The 15636-nt window shown below is 41.9% G+C and overlaps 1 protein-coding gene across 1 annotated transcript in view; it reads left to right on the forward strand.

The window, feature by feature from the left end:
• The first annotated feature begins 1242 nt into the window (after window positions 1-1242).
• The window catches only part of LOC137049120 (uncharacterized), a 134132-nt gene continuing 119738 nt past the window's right edge, over window positions 1243-15636 (forward strand). Inside the window, 3 exon segments of the mRNA XM_067427504.1 lie at window positions 1243-1354; window positions 1611-1913; window positions 2050-2364. Coding sequence (XP_067283605.1) covers window positions 1243-1354; window positions 1611-1913; window positions 2050-2364 — 730 coding nt within the window.

The raw sequence follows: 15636 nt of genomic DNA on the forward strand, positions 1-15636 counted from the left end.
TACATATATATATATATATATATATATATATATATATATATATATATATATATATATATATATATATATATATATATATATATATATATATATATATATATATATATATATATATATATATATATATACACATATATATATATATATATATATATATATATATATATATATATATACACATATATATATATATATATATATATATATATATATATATATATATATATATATATATATATATATATATATATATACACATATATATATATATATATATATATATATATATATATATATATATATATATATATATATATATATATATATATATATATATATATATATATATATATATTCAACATGCATATATTTGTTGCTTATTATGATGTTTGAATTCAGCAGTTATCAGAGTTTGTATCAGCAGGTGTTCGGTTCTGATGCGTTATATATGTGTATATATATATAACATGGGGTGCTTCCTCCCTCTGAAATCTTCAAAGTCTCCCAAATGATGTGTGACTATTTTTTGACTCTGGCAGGTGTGCGTTTGTGCGTGCATCCTTACTGAAGTGTCTTGATATGGAGGAGGAGTTCCATTCAGGGCTGACGTTCTTTTGATATATATGGTGAAAATCAGAAAAGCCTCCTCTGATTTGTCACTGAAGTTGTTTGATGATTTCCTCTGTTGTGTCTAATAAGGTAATGATGAACCTGATTGGAAAGCTTTAGGGCTCTCCTTTTAGGAGGGCTGACAGCCCCCAGTTTCTTCAGTGTATTGGGGGAACAGTAAAGAAACTTGTGCTGAGTTCTAAGCTGAAGGAATGGTATGCGTCCAGCAGAAGACGATGATGAGGAATCTGATGATTCTAATCAATCTCATCTCCGCTAGTAGGTTTATACTTTCAGTGTAGGAAGAAATTATCTCAATTTAAACATTTATGTTCAATAAAATACTGTATGTATATTTATGTATATTTAGTGCTTTAATGTTATTTATTTATTTTTTTCTCAGTTGGCAATTTTTCTGTTGCACAAAAGGACAGTGTGAATGTGAGGCTGGTTGGTGGTCCCAGTCGCTGTGCTGGTAGAGTGGAGGTTCTTCATAGAGGTCAGTGGGGAACAGTGTGTGGTGAAGGCTGGGATTTGGCTGATGCTGCGGTGGTGTGTAGAGAGCTGGACTGTGGAGAACCTGTAGATGCTCTGGGTGATGCTCCATTTGGACCAGGATCAGGACCAATCTGGATGGATGTTGTATTATGTACTGGATCAGAATCTACACTGAAGAACTGTGGGTCATCAGGATGGGGTAAAAGCACCTGTGATCATACTGAAGATGCTGGAGTCATCTGCTCAGGTACTGTACACTTTTCAACCTCGTTTTATTTTGTAACTGATTATCCACCTGCCTAAAAGGAACCTAATAAAAATCTGATCATAAATGAAAAGCATTTTTTAAATGTCAAAATATTTTTTTAAATACTTTTTCATTTCTTAATGCAACAATAACAATATCTAAATGGTATACCAGTACACACAAGTGTTCTTTTAACATAAATTTCTCATTGATTTTTGTTGTTGTTGTTAATATTTCTTTTCTATTGCTTCCTTAGGTGTCAGGCTGGTTGAAGGTTCTCGCTGCTCTGGGAGGTTAGAGATACTTGATGATCAGTCGTGGGTGTCAGTGTGTGCTGCTGCCTTTGACCAGCAGGATGCAGAGGTTGTGTGTAGAGAGCTGGACTGTGGAGCTCCTGTACAGGTGCTGGGAGAAGCTGCTTTTGGCAAAGGAGACGCTCAGATGTGGACACAAGAGATTCAGTGCAGAGGAGACGAGTCTCAGATTCACAACTGTCCAACATCACCATTAGAGGAAAACAACTGTTCTCATGACAGTGATGTTGGACTGGTGTGTGCAGGTTAGAGTGGATTTTACTTTTATAAAATCTAATGTGAAATCTTTTGACTGAAATACTTTTTTTCTCTCTCTTTGTGTGGTTCTTCTAACTCTTTTTCTAACTGTACATTATTATCTCTTCTTTGTTTACTATACAGTCCGTGTGAATGTAAGGTTGGTTGGTGGTCCCAGTCGCTGTGCTGGTAGAGTGGAGGTTCTTCACAGAGGTCAGTGGGGAACAGTGTGTTATGAGGACTGGGATATGACTGATGCTGCGGTGGTGTGTAGAGAGCTGGACTGTGGAGAACCTGTAGATGCTCTGAGTGAAGCTTATTTTGGACCAGGATCAGGACCAGTCTGGATGAGTTTTGTCACGTGTACTGGATCAGAATCTACACTGAAGAACTGTGGTTCAGGAGGATGGGCTAAAAGTAACTGTAATTATATTGAGGATGCTGGAGTCATTTGCTCAGGTAAACAGCTCTGTACCTCAACTTGATATTACATTACTAAAATTGTCCAATTTTACCCAAAAATGTATTTTAATTGTAATTCTATTGTTGATGAAACTATATTTTTTATTGTGGTCACAAGTTTAATGCATAAAACTATCCTGAGTGGATATTCACTTTTTTCAGAAAAAAAGGTTCAGAGGTTTAGGAATCTTGACTTAATTTTAAATGGCCCTTTTTGCCCAAAAGGCTCTATATAAGGAGAAATGTCTTAAACCAGTAGTTCTCAAACCTCTCCTGGAGTTCCACCAGCCGTGCACATTTTGTATGCCTCCCTCATCTATCACACCTGATTCAACTCATGAGCTCAATATTAGAGACTGCAAGACCTGACCATACAAAATATGCAGGGCTGGGAGAGGTTTGAGAACCAATGTCTTAACTGATTGCATACTTTCGTTTTTAACTATTATTTCAGTTTTATTTAATTCATAAAAATGTTACGAAACTAAAAATGAATGGAAACTTTTAAAGGGTAAGTTCACCCAAAAATGAAATTTATGTCGTTCCACACACGTAAGACCTCCGTTCATCTTCGGAACACAGTCTGAAAGATATTTCAGACTGATCTCATGAAATGGCGTATGTATGATGCCAATTCTTATGCCATTTTGGCGTGCTATCAAGCCAAATAATCGCTTTTTAGCGTGTTTATCAACGGCGTTTCATTCTATCCCCCTACACTTTTCCCACTTCAGCGTGTGTCTTTCTCAGTCTCTAGCTCAGATCGCTTCCGGGTTGCTGTCTCACATCCGTTTCCGGTTCACTCAGGGTCTCAGGGTTGGAGCGTCAGCAGTCCCTCTCTCTCTTTCCTGCTTCCGTTTCCCCAGGCGTTTTATTCTCTCTCCACACCCATTACTGAAACAAGATACAGGTGTTATCAATCTGGGTCCAACCCACTCACTTACCGCTCGTCCCGAGGCTCTCTCTCCCGCTGCAGACCTCGCTGAACCACGCCCCCCTTGCCACATACCCCCACCGCCCGACTCAGTCCAGTTCTTTGGACAATGGAGACAAGGGGATCTGCCAATAGCCCTTTGTTAAGTCCAATGTCGAATAAAAGCGAGCCGTGCCCAGCCAATCAAGCAACTCGTCAACCCGCGGCATTGGATACGCGTCGAATTTCGACACAGCATTCACCTTGCGATAGTCCACGCAGAACCGGACCGAGCCGTCGGTTTTAGGAACCAAAACTATCGGGCTCGCCCAGTCACTACTGGACTCCTCTATTACCCCCATGTCGAGCATCGCACCTAATTCTTCCTGAACCACCTTTTTCTTGTGTTCAGGTAATCGATACGGCCGGCTGCGAACTACCACGCCCGGCTCGGTCTCAATATGGTGCTGAATCAAGTTAGTACGACCTGGTAGGGGCGAGAACACGTCGGCAAACTCAGCCTGTAATTTTGATAAATCAGTGAGTTGGGACGGCGAGAGGTGATCTCCACCAGGGACCAGCGCGACTGATTGTGCCTTGATGTTCGCCTCCGGCCCGAGATCATCCTCCCCCCCGATCACCGTTGCTAACAACACTGATTCGACCTCATTCCATTTTTTCAGGAGATTGAGGTGATAAATTTGATGAGCCCCGCTCCTATCGGACCGTATTACTTCATAATCGAGATCCCTGACTTGTCGTGCGACCTCAAACGGCCCCTGCCACTTAGACATCAATTTTGATCTCGACGTGGGGAGTAATACAAGTACTTTTTCTCCCGGCGTGAATTTGCGTAGTTTAGCTCCCCTGTTATACGTCCGGCTCTGGCGGTCCTGGGCTTGCAACAAATTCTCCCTGGATAGCCGCCCCAGTGTGTGGAGTTTTGTTCGCAAGTCCAGCACATATTGAATTTCATTTTTCGCCAAAGAAGGTCCCTCCTCCCAAGTTTCTCGCAGGACGTCCAGCACCCCCTGTGGCTGGTGCCCGTAGAGAAGCTCGAAGGGGAAAACCCCGTGGAGGCTTGTGGGACCTCCCGCACGGCAAATAAGAGGGGTTCTAACCACCGATCCCAATTTTTGGCGTCTTCCTGCACGAACTTACGGATCATGGTTTTAAGTGTGCGATTAAACCGTTCGACCAAGCCGTCCGTTTGTGGGTGATAGACGCTTGTTCGAATGGATTTAATGCCCAATAATCCATACAGTTCGCGTAACGTACGTGACATAAACGCCGTGCCTTGATCAGTGAGGATTTCTTTCGGAACCCCCACCCGGGAGATTAGTCGAAACAGTGCGTCCGCAACACTCTTCGCGGAGATGTTGCGGAGAGCCACTGCTTCCGGATATCGTGTTGTGTAGTCCACGATGACTAACGCAAAACGATGTCCGCGTGCTAATCGCTCTAATGGCCCGATGAGGTCCATCGCAATTCTCTCGAAGGGGACCTGCATTAATGGGGCGCAATGGCGCTTTTGGGGCGGCCAGTGGATTCACCAGCTGACATTCTGGACAAGACGCGCACCACCTGCGCACGTTATCATGAATGCCTGGCCAAAAAAATCGGGTCATAAGGCGATTCAGCGTGGCCGCCTGTCCCAGGTGACCCGCCATTGGATTAGAGTGAGCCGCCTGGAAAAGCATTTCCCGGCGGCTCTTTGGAACTAACAACTGGGTTGTATCTGTCTTTGTCTGAGTGTCTTGGGTCACTCGATACAACCGGTCTTTTATTATGGCGAAATAGGGATAAGTGACAGGCAAGGCAGGTTGGAGAGACTGGCCGTCGATAGAGCGGACCTGCTGGAAGGCGTTTTTGAGGGTCTCATCCTGGGACTGCTCCAGAGGGAAGTCATCGCGGTCCGAGAGAATCAGTCTCTCGATCCCGCTCGTTTCCTCTGACGCCGTCCCAAAGGGTCCCGTCTCAGTCTCCCCAAGCTGCACTCGCGCCGCCCCCCTCCTAGCCTTTTTCTCCCAAGCGGCATCCGCACATAATGATCCCAATAAAGCCGAAAAGGTGGGCCAATTCGTCCCCAGAATTAGCGGATGCCGGAGGTGAGGACTAACCGCCACCTCTACATTATGCTTTTCTCCCCGAAACTGTATCGTGATTGGGACAAGCGGATATTCCACCACATCCCCGTGCACACACCGCACCTTAACCAAGCGGCTTGTATCCAATGCCCCAGGCTGCATCAGGCTTTGATGGATTGAGGTTTGGTTACATCCTGAATCCACCAAGGCCTGATATGTACCCCCCTTGATACTCACAGGAATTTGTTACTCAGTCTCTGGGTCTCTGGCATCAACCGTCCGACTCTCTCTCTTCCTGGCTTCCGGTTCCACTGGCGTTTTATCCTCTCTCCACGCCCATTACTGGAACAAGATACAGGTGTTATTAATCTGCGTCCAACCCACTCACTTACCGCTCGTCCCGCAGCTCTCTCTCCCGCTGCAGATCTCGCTAAACCACGCCCCCCTTGCCACAACGAGTTTTTACCAAAGTTGAGTTTTTACCAAAAATTTATATTTTGGTTTCTACTGACCATATGACATTCTCCCAATCCTCTCCTGGATCATCAAAATGCTCTCTCTAGCAAACTTCAGACGGGCCCAGACAAGTACTGGCTTAAGCAGGGGGACATGTCTGGCACTGCAAAATTTCAGTCCCTGGCAGCATAGTGTGTTACTGATGGTAACCTTTGTTACTTTGCTCCCAGCTCTCTTCAGGTAATTCACTAGGTGCCCCTGTGTGGTTCTGGCATTTTTGCTTACAATTCTTGTGATCATTCAAGTGCAGGAATATAAGGATAATTTGAGTTGAACGTTACCAGGTTAAGCACCTTAGTAATAATATACGATCCAATGAATTTGGGTCCCTGTTTACGTGCAGGAAGTTTGAGGGGTATGTCCTGGGCTGACAACCAAACCTTTTGACCACACATATGTAAAGTGGGGACTTAGAACGGTGACGGTCAGCCAACGCCTTGTTCCTTTCGCCAGTCCGGGAAAGGGCTTCTCTGGCGAGCCTCCAAGTACGAAGGCACCTCTGAATAAATGATTGCGTGGAGGGAACAATGGCGTCGGATTCTTGGGAGGGAAATAATGGGGACTGGTAGCCTAAACAGCACTGGAAGGGTGATAACCCCTTAGATGAGACCGGGAGTTATGTGCATACTCCCTAGTTAAAGGTAGTTTGGGGAGGGGGATACAAATTCTATTGCACAGTCGTATGAACGATGCGGAGGAAGAGATGAAGCTCGGAACTTACTGAACACCACTTTTAAATCATGGTAAGCCTCTGGTACATCCACCAGGCTCACCGTTTCCTCCTGTAACACAGAAACAGACATTAATGGGGAAGAAGCAGACACCAAACACTGAGACAAACAGAATGGGCTCCACGCCAATATGGAACTTTGAGCCCAGTCAGTGTGAGGGTTATGCTTAGTTAACCAAGTGTGCCCCAATACCACTAGCCTAGAAATCTAGACGCACCCTAGCGGCAGCAAATCTAATCTGACGCGAGTGTCGTCTAGCAACTCTCAATACCCTTCTGAGCTGTAAACGCCAAACTCTGGTCTGGCCAATCACATTGTGTATAGAGTCGGTGGCCATAATGACGACGGCCGAGTTGCGTTTGCGTGCTTCTAGTAAACACAGAAACTGGCAAATGGCGGTCTTTCGAATCAGCTTTGACTGCGGCTCTGGAAAACTTGGAGTTAAACTTTTCTCTGAGAAAAGAACAAAGAACGGCACTGAAGTCATTCTTAAAAATGGAAGATGTGTTCGGAGTTTTGCCGACCGCATACGGCGAATGTTTAATCTTTCAACAAGCTCTGTTTCACCTTCATTGCTCTGGTTGGTTGTAGCTCTATCCTATCGCGTGCAGAGGGAGTTTGAAAGACAATTTATCCCGCCCCTCGGATTGAGTCCTGCCAATGGTGAGTTTCCAGACCAAACATCTTAATGTGGGTCTGGCTTGTCAGGCTACAATACCACTGGAGCAGAAGGAGAATGAATCAACAGGAATCGAATCTCCTCAGAATGATTCCCATAGATGGTGAGGCGAACCAGCCCAGCTGGCATTCGACTGACTTTAAACGTTTAAATGTAGTTGAAATAATGTCAGTTTATGAAAAAACATTGTTTCAACGTCAAAACAACGTTGAACACCAAATAGTTGAATTGGTGTTGTTAACTCACTAAGAATTCAACATAGAAATATCAACAAGTTTTGAGTTGTACGTCAAATCAACATTATTTTTACAACCATGACTTTTAAACATTTTGTTGAAATATATCAGTAGAAAAATAACGTTGGAACAACGTCCAAACAATGCTTATCAATTAACTGTTGAAAAAGAGTTGATACATGAATAATGATACAACGTTGAAATATCAACTCTGAATTGTTGAGCACTTTCTACATCTTATGGCTTACTTTGACAGCAAGTCCGATTGATCATTTTGGTTAGTCATTCCATACAAGAACAATATATGCAGTGGCGGCTGGTGAAAATATTATATCTTCTTCCAGAGCTATATATATATATATATATATATATATATATATATAGAGAGAGAGAGAGAGAGAGAGAGAGAGAGAGAGAGAGAGAGAGAGAGAGAGAGAGAGAGAGAGATATCCTACACAGCTCTGAAAAAAAATTAACAGACCGCTTAAAATTAACACACACACACACACACACACACACACACACACACACACACACACACACACACACACACACACACACACACACACACACATATATATATATATATATATATATATATATATATATATATATATATAGACACACACACACACACACACACGAATACAAGCTGTATGGCTTGATTGGAGGACGGCGACTGTCCATCACACAAAGACCAATAGGCTCTGACGGTTCCACACAACACCTGCTTGCGCGTGCGCGAAGTGGGTCTGTGTCGTCATCGTCAGCAGGTTCTGACCTGGACCGATTCGACTGAATTTGGGCATAACAGCTCAGACGACGGTAAGCAAAGTTTTTGAAGTCACATTTTATAACTAGAAAATTCCTAAATAAATGTTGAGTGTGCCTGACTCTGGTCCATATACGTATTGTGTTAATTAATAATGTGTTTATATTGGCAGACTAACGTAGTTTAACCGCGAACCGGAGTTAGTGATAGCTAACCGTCAAACGCCGTTCTTATCTGTGTGTGTGTGTGTGTAACGTATGGGCAGACTAGTTTAACCGCGAACCGCCGTTAAGTGTAACGTTACGGGCAGACTAGTTTAACCGCGAACTGCCGTTAGTCCGTCGTTCCACCGGCGTGTAACTTATGTGTGTACGCTCCAAGCCTGCAGTCTCCCTCTCATTTACTGAAGCTTTCGGGCCTCGATCGCCCCCCGGTGACCGGTCCCAGTATAGCCGCCCCTCTGTGATTTCTAATGGACGCGAGGCAAACTAAATAATAAAATTACAGTTCAAAAATTTCCCCCCAAAGTTAGTTTATGTCACTGAAGGCAGTTATCATCACGATGATTTCATTTCAGGTGTTCGTTTTAAAAATAAGTTTAGTTTGAGTTAGTTATTTGATGCTATAAAAACGGGGGGGGGGTGACGTCATGATTGACAGCTGAGACTGACGGCTTCTCTGAGTGAAGTTGTCACTGAGGCACTAACAGACTTTTTTCGAAATTTTTGGGAGCAGATTAGAGCTTTAGCTTTAATTTATACATTTCCATAACTGTTTATTTCACACCAACATAATTAATTTTTCTGCATCTGCGAGAGTGTGGGCGGGCTTTTGATATCGCGGCTGTACTTCCTGCTCTACTTCCTGCGCTCTACTGCGCAACTCCGGTCCCGAAATCGCTACTGCGCAGACTCGGTCCCAAGATGTCCGCGCCGTGCAAGGCCGCCTGAAAGCTTCAAATATGGCAAGCGGAAACGGATGATGTCGAGTCGTCCATATTTTTTTACGGTCTATGGTACGCTCCATGAAGCTAACGTTATACATATTAGATCAGTTTGAATGTTTTTGTCTTGTACTACCGTTACCCAATCAGGGAGAGGCATAAGAATATCTATACATCTTTAGCACGTCACATTTTTCTTTCTTCTTTTTTCCAGAGATTTGGAAAAACGACCTGAAAGTCTCCTTTAACGTTAAGTTGTCCCCATACCTAACCCAACCATCTATTTGAATCTGAAAGTAACTAACCCTTAACTTTTTTTTGTTACATTTTTGTAAAATTTAAATACAGGTTTATGTGGAAGACTTTTTATATATAAAATGTATATAATAATTTCTGATCAAATCATTGCACTTATGTTTGAATGATTCGTTTTTGACTTGAAACAGTTGCATATTAAACTTAAATTTAGCTTATCCTTCCTATTTTGTTGGTTTTGGGGGGCGTGTTAGAGGGGGATTCTGTAGGTGGTCCTCAGAAAAAAAATTGGAAGATAAAGTGGTCCTTGGGCTGAAAAAGTTTGAGAAACACTATGTTAAATTGATAGTAAAGGAGATTTATATTATTTGAAAATGTTTTTATTTTGAATAAATGCAGTTCTTTTAAACCTTTTATTCATCAAATATATTAAGCAGCAGAACTGTTTCCAACACTCATAATAAATCAGAATATTAGAATGATTGCTGAAGGATCGTGTGACGGTGAAGGAATGATGCTGAAAATTCAGCTTTTCACAGAAATAAATTGTAATTTAACATATAATAAATTGAAAACCAAATGTTTAAATTGTAATAAGAGCACAATATTACTTTTTTTTTTTTTTTACTGTATTTTTGATCAAATAAATGCAGGCTTGATGAGCAGAAGAAACTTCTTTCAAAAACATTACACATAGTAATGTGTCCAAACTTTTATATATATATATAAATAAAATACTCCATTCTGGGCTCTAGACTAACTTCTCTACCTGCAGCAAGGGTTACTACCAACTGCCTTTTGTTGCTCGCTCAAGCACATGATTATCAATGACCTTGCATGTTGATCAATACTAATTGATATACTTTGATCATTGGCAATGCCACAAAAGTTGATATTTGCTAAATATTTTAATTTGAGTTTAAAATATTAGTGTTTGCTAATACTGATCTGTTTTTTTGTTTTTTTTCTCGTCAGATGCGGTCTTGAGCTTAAAGCCAATGAAAGTAGACGAATACATGGCCAAAGACTTGAAATATGCACCTGAGAGGACTGGTGGCGGTAGCAGAAAGAAGTAACAAGAAAGTTGTTAATGTTTCCCAATGTTTGGGCCGTTTTTTTTAAAGGTTAAAAAAAGCTAGTTCACCCAAAAATGAAAATTCTGTCATTTACTCCTCACCCTAATGTCGTTCCAGACCCGTAAGACTTCCATTCATCTTCAGAACACAGTTTAAGATATTTTATATTTACTCCGAGCTTTCTGTCCCTCCATTGAAAATGTATGTACGGTATACTGTCCATGTCCAGAAGGACCAGAAAGATAATCATCAAAGTAGTCCATATGTGACATCAGTGGGTTAATTAGAGTCTCTTGAAGAGTCGAAAATACATTTTGGTCCAAAAATAAAAAAAAGTACGATTTTATTCAGCATTGTTTTCTCTTCTGCGTTTGTTTTCAAACCTCAAATAAAGATTCAAACAGCCATGAATCAATGATTCGGATCGCCACAATGCTCTGGGACTAAAATATAAAATATCTTAAACTGTGTTCTGAAGAGGAATGGAGGTCTTACGGGTGTGGAATGACATTGGGGTGAGTCATTAATGACCTCAATTTCACTTTTGGGTGAACTAACCCTTTAATGACAGAATTTTTGGGTAAAGTAAAAGTTTGACATGTGTACAATTGATGTGAAAGGTTGGCACAATTGCAGCTACGTAATAAAGCATGTTTCCTACGTCAGTGAAATGTCTTTATTAATCTTCTTCCTGGTCTTCCTTTGACCAATTGGCTTCTTCCAAGCTGACTGCGTGTTTGCAAACTTAGTGTTTATGTATCCATTTCAAGGTGTTTGGTGTTGCTGTTGAACACATCAATACTTCAGTGAAAACAGTTTAACAAAAACTATGTTGAAAAGCAGGACTTTATAGTGACGTTGAAATTTCAACGTTGATTGGATTTGCAAAATCTAAACTTAAATCAATGTTGGCAAATTCACCTATGCTGAGAAACATGACGTCGGAATGACGTTGCCATTTCAACGTTGATTAGATTTGCAAAATCTAAAGTAAAATCAATATTGTTTCAATGTTGGCAAATTCACCTATGTTGAGAAACGTGACATTGGAAAGACGTTGCCATTTCAACGTTGATTAGATTTGCAAAATCTAAACTAAAATCAATATTGTTTCAATGTTGGCAAATTCACCTATGTTGAGAAACATGACATTGGAAAGACGTTGCCATTTCAACGTTGATTAGATTTGCAAAATCTAAAGTAAAATCAATATTGTTTCAATGTTGGCAAATTCACCTATGTTGAGAAACATGACATTGGAAAGACGTTGCCATTTCAACGTTGATTAGATTTGCAAAATCTAAACTAAAATCAATATTGTTTCAATGTTGGCAAATTCACCTATGTTGAGAAACATGACATTGAAAAGACGTTGCCATTTCAACGTTGATTAGATTTGCAAAATCTAAACAAAATTCAACGGTTATCCAACACTGGCACCTGACGTTGATTCAACAGTGGCTCAATGTTAAAATGCCAGCTGGGAGTCTTGTGGAGTGTGTGATTCTTGTGAGGGGTGTGCCACAAAGTGTTCTGGCTGAAATTGGCTCAGACAAAAGAGAGTGAGAAATGGCCAAGTGCTTAGCCAGTCCACTATCCATAAAATCACCCTCTGCCCCAGAATCAATTAAAGCTGACACTCGATGAGCAGCCCCCCTGAGCTGCAGTAAAGCCGGGAGTGTGGACCGACCACCAGATGGCAGTAGCGTGTTAGTAACGCTCACCATGCGTCGTCCTCTGAAGGATGCACGTAGCCCCTTTAAGGGACAAATCCTTGTCATGTGCCCTGCCTCTCCGCAGTAGAGGCACAAGTTCGTGGTGAGGCGATGATGCCGCTTTGCGACAGTCAGATGAGTTCTCCCAATCTGCATGTGTTCCTCCTCAGATAGGCTGAACTGCTGTGATGTAGTCATTCCCCTGCTCGATGCTGGGAATGAATGGACATCCGGTTGTCCACCCGAATAACGAGGTCCACCAGACCGTCAAGGGAAGGGGCTAACTCCAGTGAGTAAATCTCATCTTTAATGTACTCAGCTAAGCCATGAAGAAAATGGACCCACTGAATCTTAGCATTCCACCCACAGGATGCTGCGAGTGTATGGAACTCGATAGAGTATTGTGATACGGACGGTGCACCCTGCTGTAATAGCGAGAATGATCATGTCACCTCGGTGCCCAGTGCCGAACAGTCAAATACCTTGCGCAGCTCCGCTGAGATATCCCCGTATGTACTGCAGCAATCATGCTCATTCTCCCAGATAGCTGTTTCCCACTCTCTCGCAAGCCCAGTCAGGTGCATGATGACGAAGGCTACCCTTGACTTCTCCATCACAGGAGGGCCGTAGTGAAAAAGTCAATGAGCACTGAGATAGGAATGAATGACATTAGTTGGGCTCACCGGAATATGGAGCTGGTGGTTTCAGGCGAGGTTCAGATTAGCAGGTATTCGCTCTCTCAGTGTCAGGTTGACTCGGTGTGGAAACCAGAGCAAGGTGTGGCTGTAGCTGTTCGAGCCGCTGAATTTTTGACATTACGAAATTCCGGAAATTTTTGACATTACGGAAATGTCACGCCAGCTAGCAGAGATTACCATCTCTACTAGCTGGCGTGACATTTCCGTAATGACATGATGAGAAGCTGACATCTCCTCTTGCTGTCATCCCAACAGAATGCCCTGTTGAGTAATAGCTCGTCGTAACTCTAGTTCCTCCGCTGAGTCCATCTTTGGTCAATGGATTCTGTCGAGATGCTGGTGAAAGGAGGACTCAAGTAGCAGTGGAAAGAACACAAGTTTATTCAAGCCAACCTGAGACACCAACAAATAAATAAAAAGACTGGAAACAGTCTGGGGAAACTGTATGGTTGCTCCCGCTGTGTCTGTGCACACAACAGCCGATAAACTGGCTGAAAAGACCACCGAGAACACAGGAGGCAGGATGACCCAGCAGTAGACGAGACCAAGCCAGCAAGGAAATCAACGCTTGCTGCTACTCCTCGTCTAAGGGTCCTGAATACAGAGTTAAAACAGATAAGACACCAGACAGAACGTAGTGCAGACATCAAACATCAAAGTGACAAGAAGTGATCCACTGACAAGAAATAGACAGAGCTGGGTTTATAAAGGGTAGAGGGAACAAGTGACAGGTACGGGAGATCAGCTCATGATCAAGCTAATTACTCCAATCACAAGCTGCAGAAAAATGACAGGACAGGACAAATAACAGGAAGAGCCAGTGTCACACCCCTGAACCTGTGACAAGTATATCCTTTTAAAGGAACACTCCACTTCTTTTGAAAATAGGCTCATTTTCCAAGTTCCTTGGAGTTAAACAGTTGAGTTTTGCCGTTTTTGAATCCATTTAGCCGATCTCTTTATCTGGTGGTAGCACTTTTAGCATAGCTTAGCATACATCATTGAATCGGATTAGACCATTAGCATCGCGCTCAAAAATGACCAAAGACTTTTTTTTTTAAAGATAATATTTTTCCAATTTAAAACTTTACTATTCTGTAGTTACATCGTGTACTAAGACCAACAGAAAAAGAAAAGTTTAGATTTTTAGACCGATTATAGATAGGAACTATTCTCTCATTCCTGTGTAATAAGGGAACTTTGCTGCCATACCATGGGTGCAGCAGCGCAGTGATATTATGCAGAAGAAAAAAAACCCTTTCATTTTCCGTTGGTCTTAGTACATGATGTAACTACAGAAGAGTCAAGTTTTAAATATGAAAATATAGTGAGTCTTTGGTCATTTTTGAGCGCGGTGCTAATGGACTAATCAGATTCAATGATGTATGCTAAGCTATGCTAAAAGTGGTACCGCCAGATACAGAGATCGGCTGAGTGGATTAAAAAACTGTAAAACTCAACTGTATAACTCTAAGGGACTTGGAAAATGAGCCTATTTTCAAAAAAAGTGGAGTGTTCCTTTAAGAGACTGACAACGTGCCCCCCCCCCCCCATTAACCGGTTAAGCTGAATTCCAACTTTTGATAAAATCCTAAGAAATGCATACTCAGACTAAAACAAATACAGTTTGTGAATCCTTTGCACTAAAAGCATAATTATGGTCTCATTTGAAAGCAGACACCTGGCAGTTTACTGTAAAGTCAAAATGATAATATTTTATTATTATGATCAAAAAAAGCTATAATAAGCTTCAAAGTTTTGTAAAGTTATTAGACATTTATTTGTATGAAATATCTTTATGAAAATAAAATTGAAGTGGGCCAAAAAATCTGACAGAAAATATACAATATTAAAAGCTATGTGGAATAGCATTGCATTATAAATAATCTATTATGAAACCACCCAACATGGCATAAAGAACACAGACCAACCATATATTGCCGCGATTGTGTGTTTATTGTCTTAAAACATGTCTATCTGCATAAAATAGCGATCTGACGATCTCTGGAAGCTGTTTTGGTTATGTCAGATACTTCCTTAATGTCATATGGTGTGTCTGTTCTTCATCTATCCATATATGGAGTGAATTTTCAGTAGTACAGCTTTCCAGCGCCCTCCGGCTGCCAGAATGAATTGAAACCGTACTCGGTTACTTTCGTAACCTTGGTTCCCTGAGAGAGAGGAACGAGTATTACGTATGGGAAAAACTCCTTTTCTCGAGAATATGAAGCAAAATTTTATTAATAAAGGTATCCATGTAAAGCGTAGTGCTGCTGTACGACCATAGCCCAGCACGAGGAGCGCTCTGATTGGCCGGGCCGCGGCAACTGCACGCTCCCTTTGGAGAGAGGTTCCTCTCTCGAGAGACAGGACCAAAGTGTACAGTCCAAAACGTAAGGCAATCTGTTTGCCAGGGTCAAGATAGAGCCTAGATGGAGAGAAGCCCTGCTTGTAGAGCTGGAACCTCCAATTTGTAGAATCTGATAAAAGTGGACGGAGAGGCCCAGCCTGCCGCCGCACAGATATCTGCCTAAGAAATGCCATTACGACCAAGCCCAAGATGAGGCCATGGCTCTAGTGGAGTGGGCTTTAACGCCTATAGGGCAAGTCAGGTTTTTAGACTCATATGCCCGCGAGATCGCGTCCAC

The sequence above is a fragment of the Pseudorasbora parva genome, chromosome 20, assembly GCF_024679245.1.
Source record: "Pseudorasbora parva isolate DD20220531a chromosome 20, ASM2467924v1, whole genome shotgun sequence".
NCBI classification, from domain to species: Eukaryota; Metazoa; Chordata; class Actinopteri; order Cypriniformes; family Gobionidae; genus Pseudorasbora; species Pseudorasbora parva.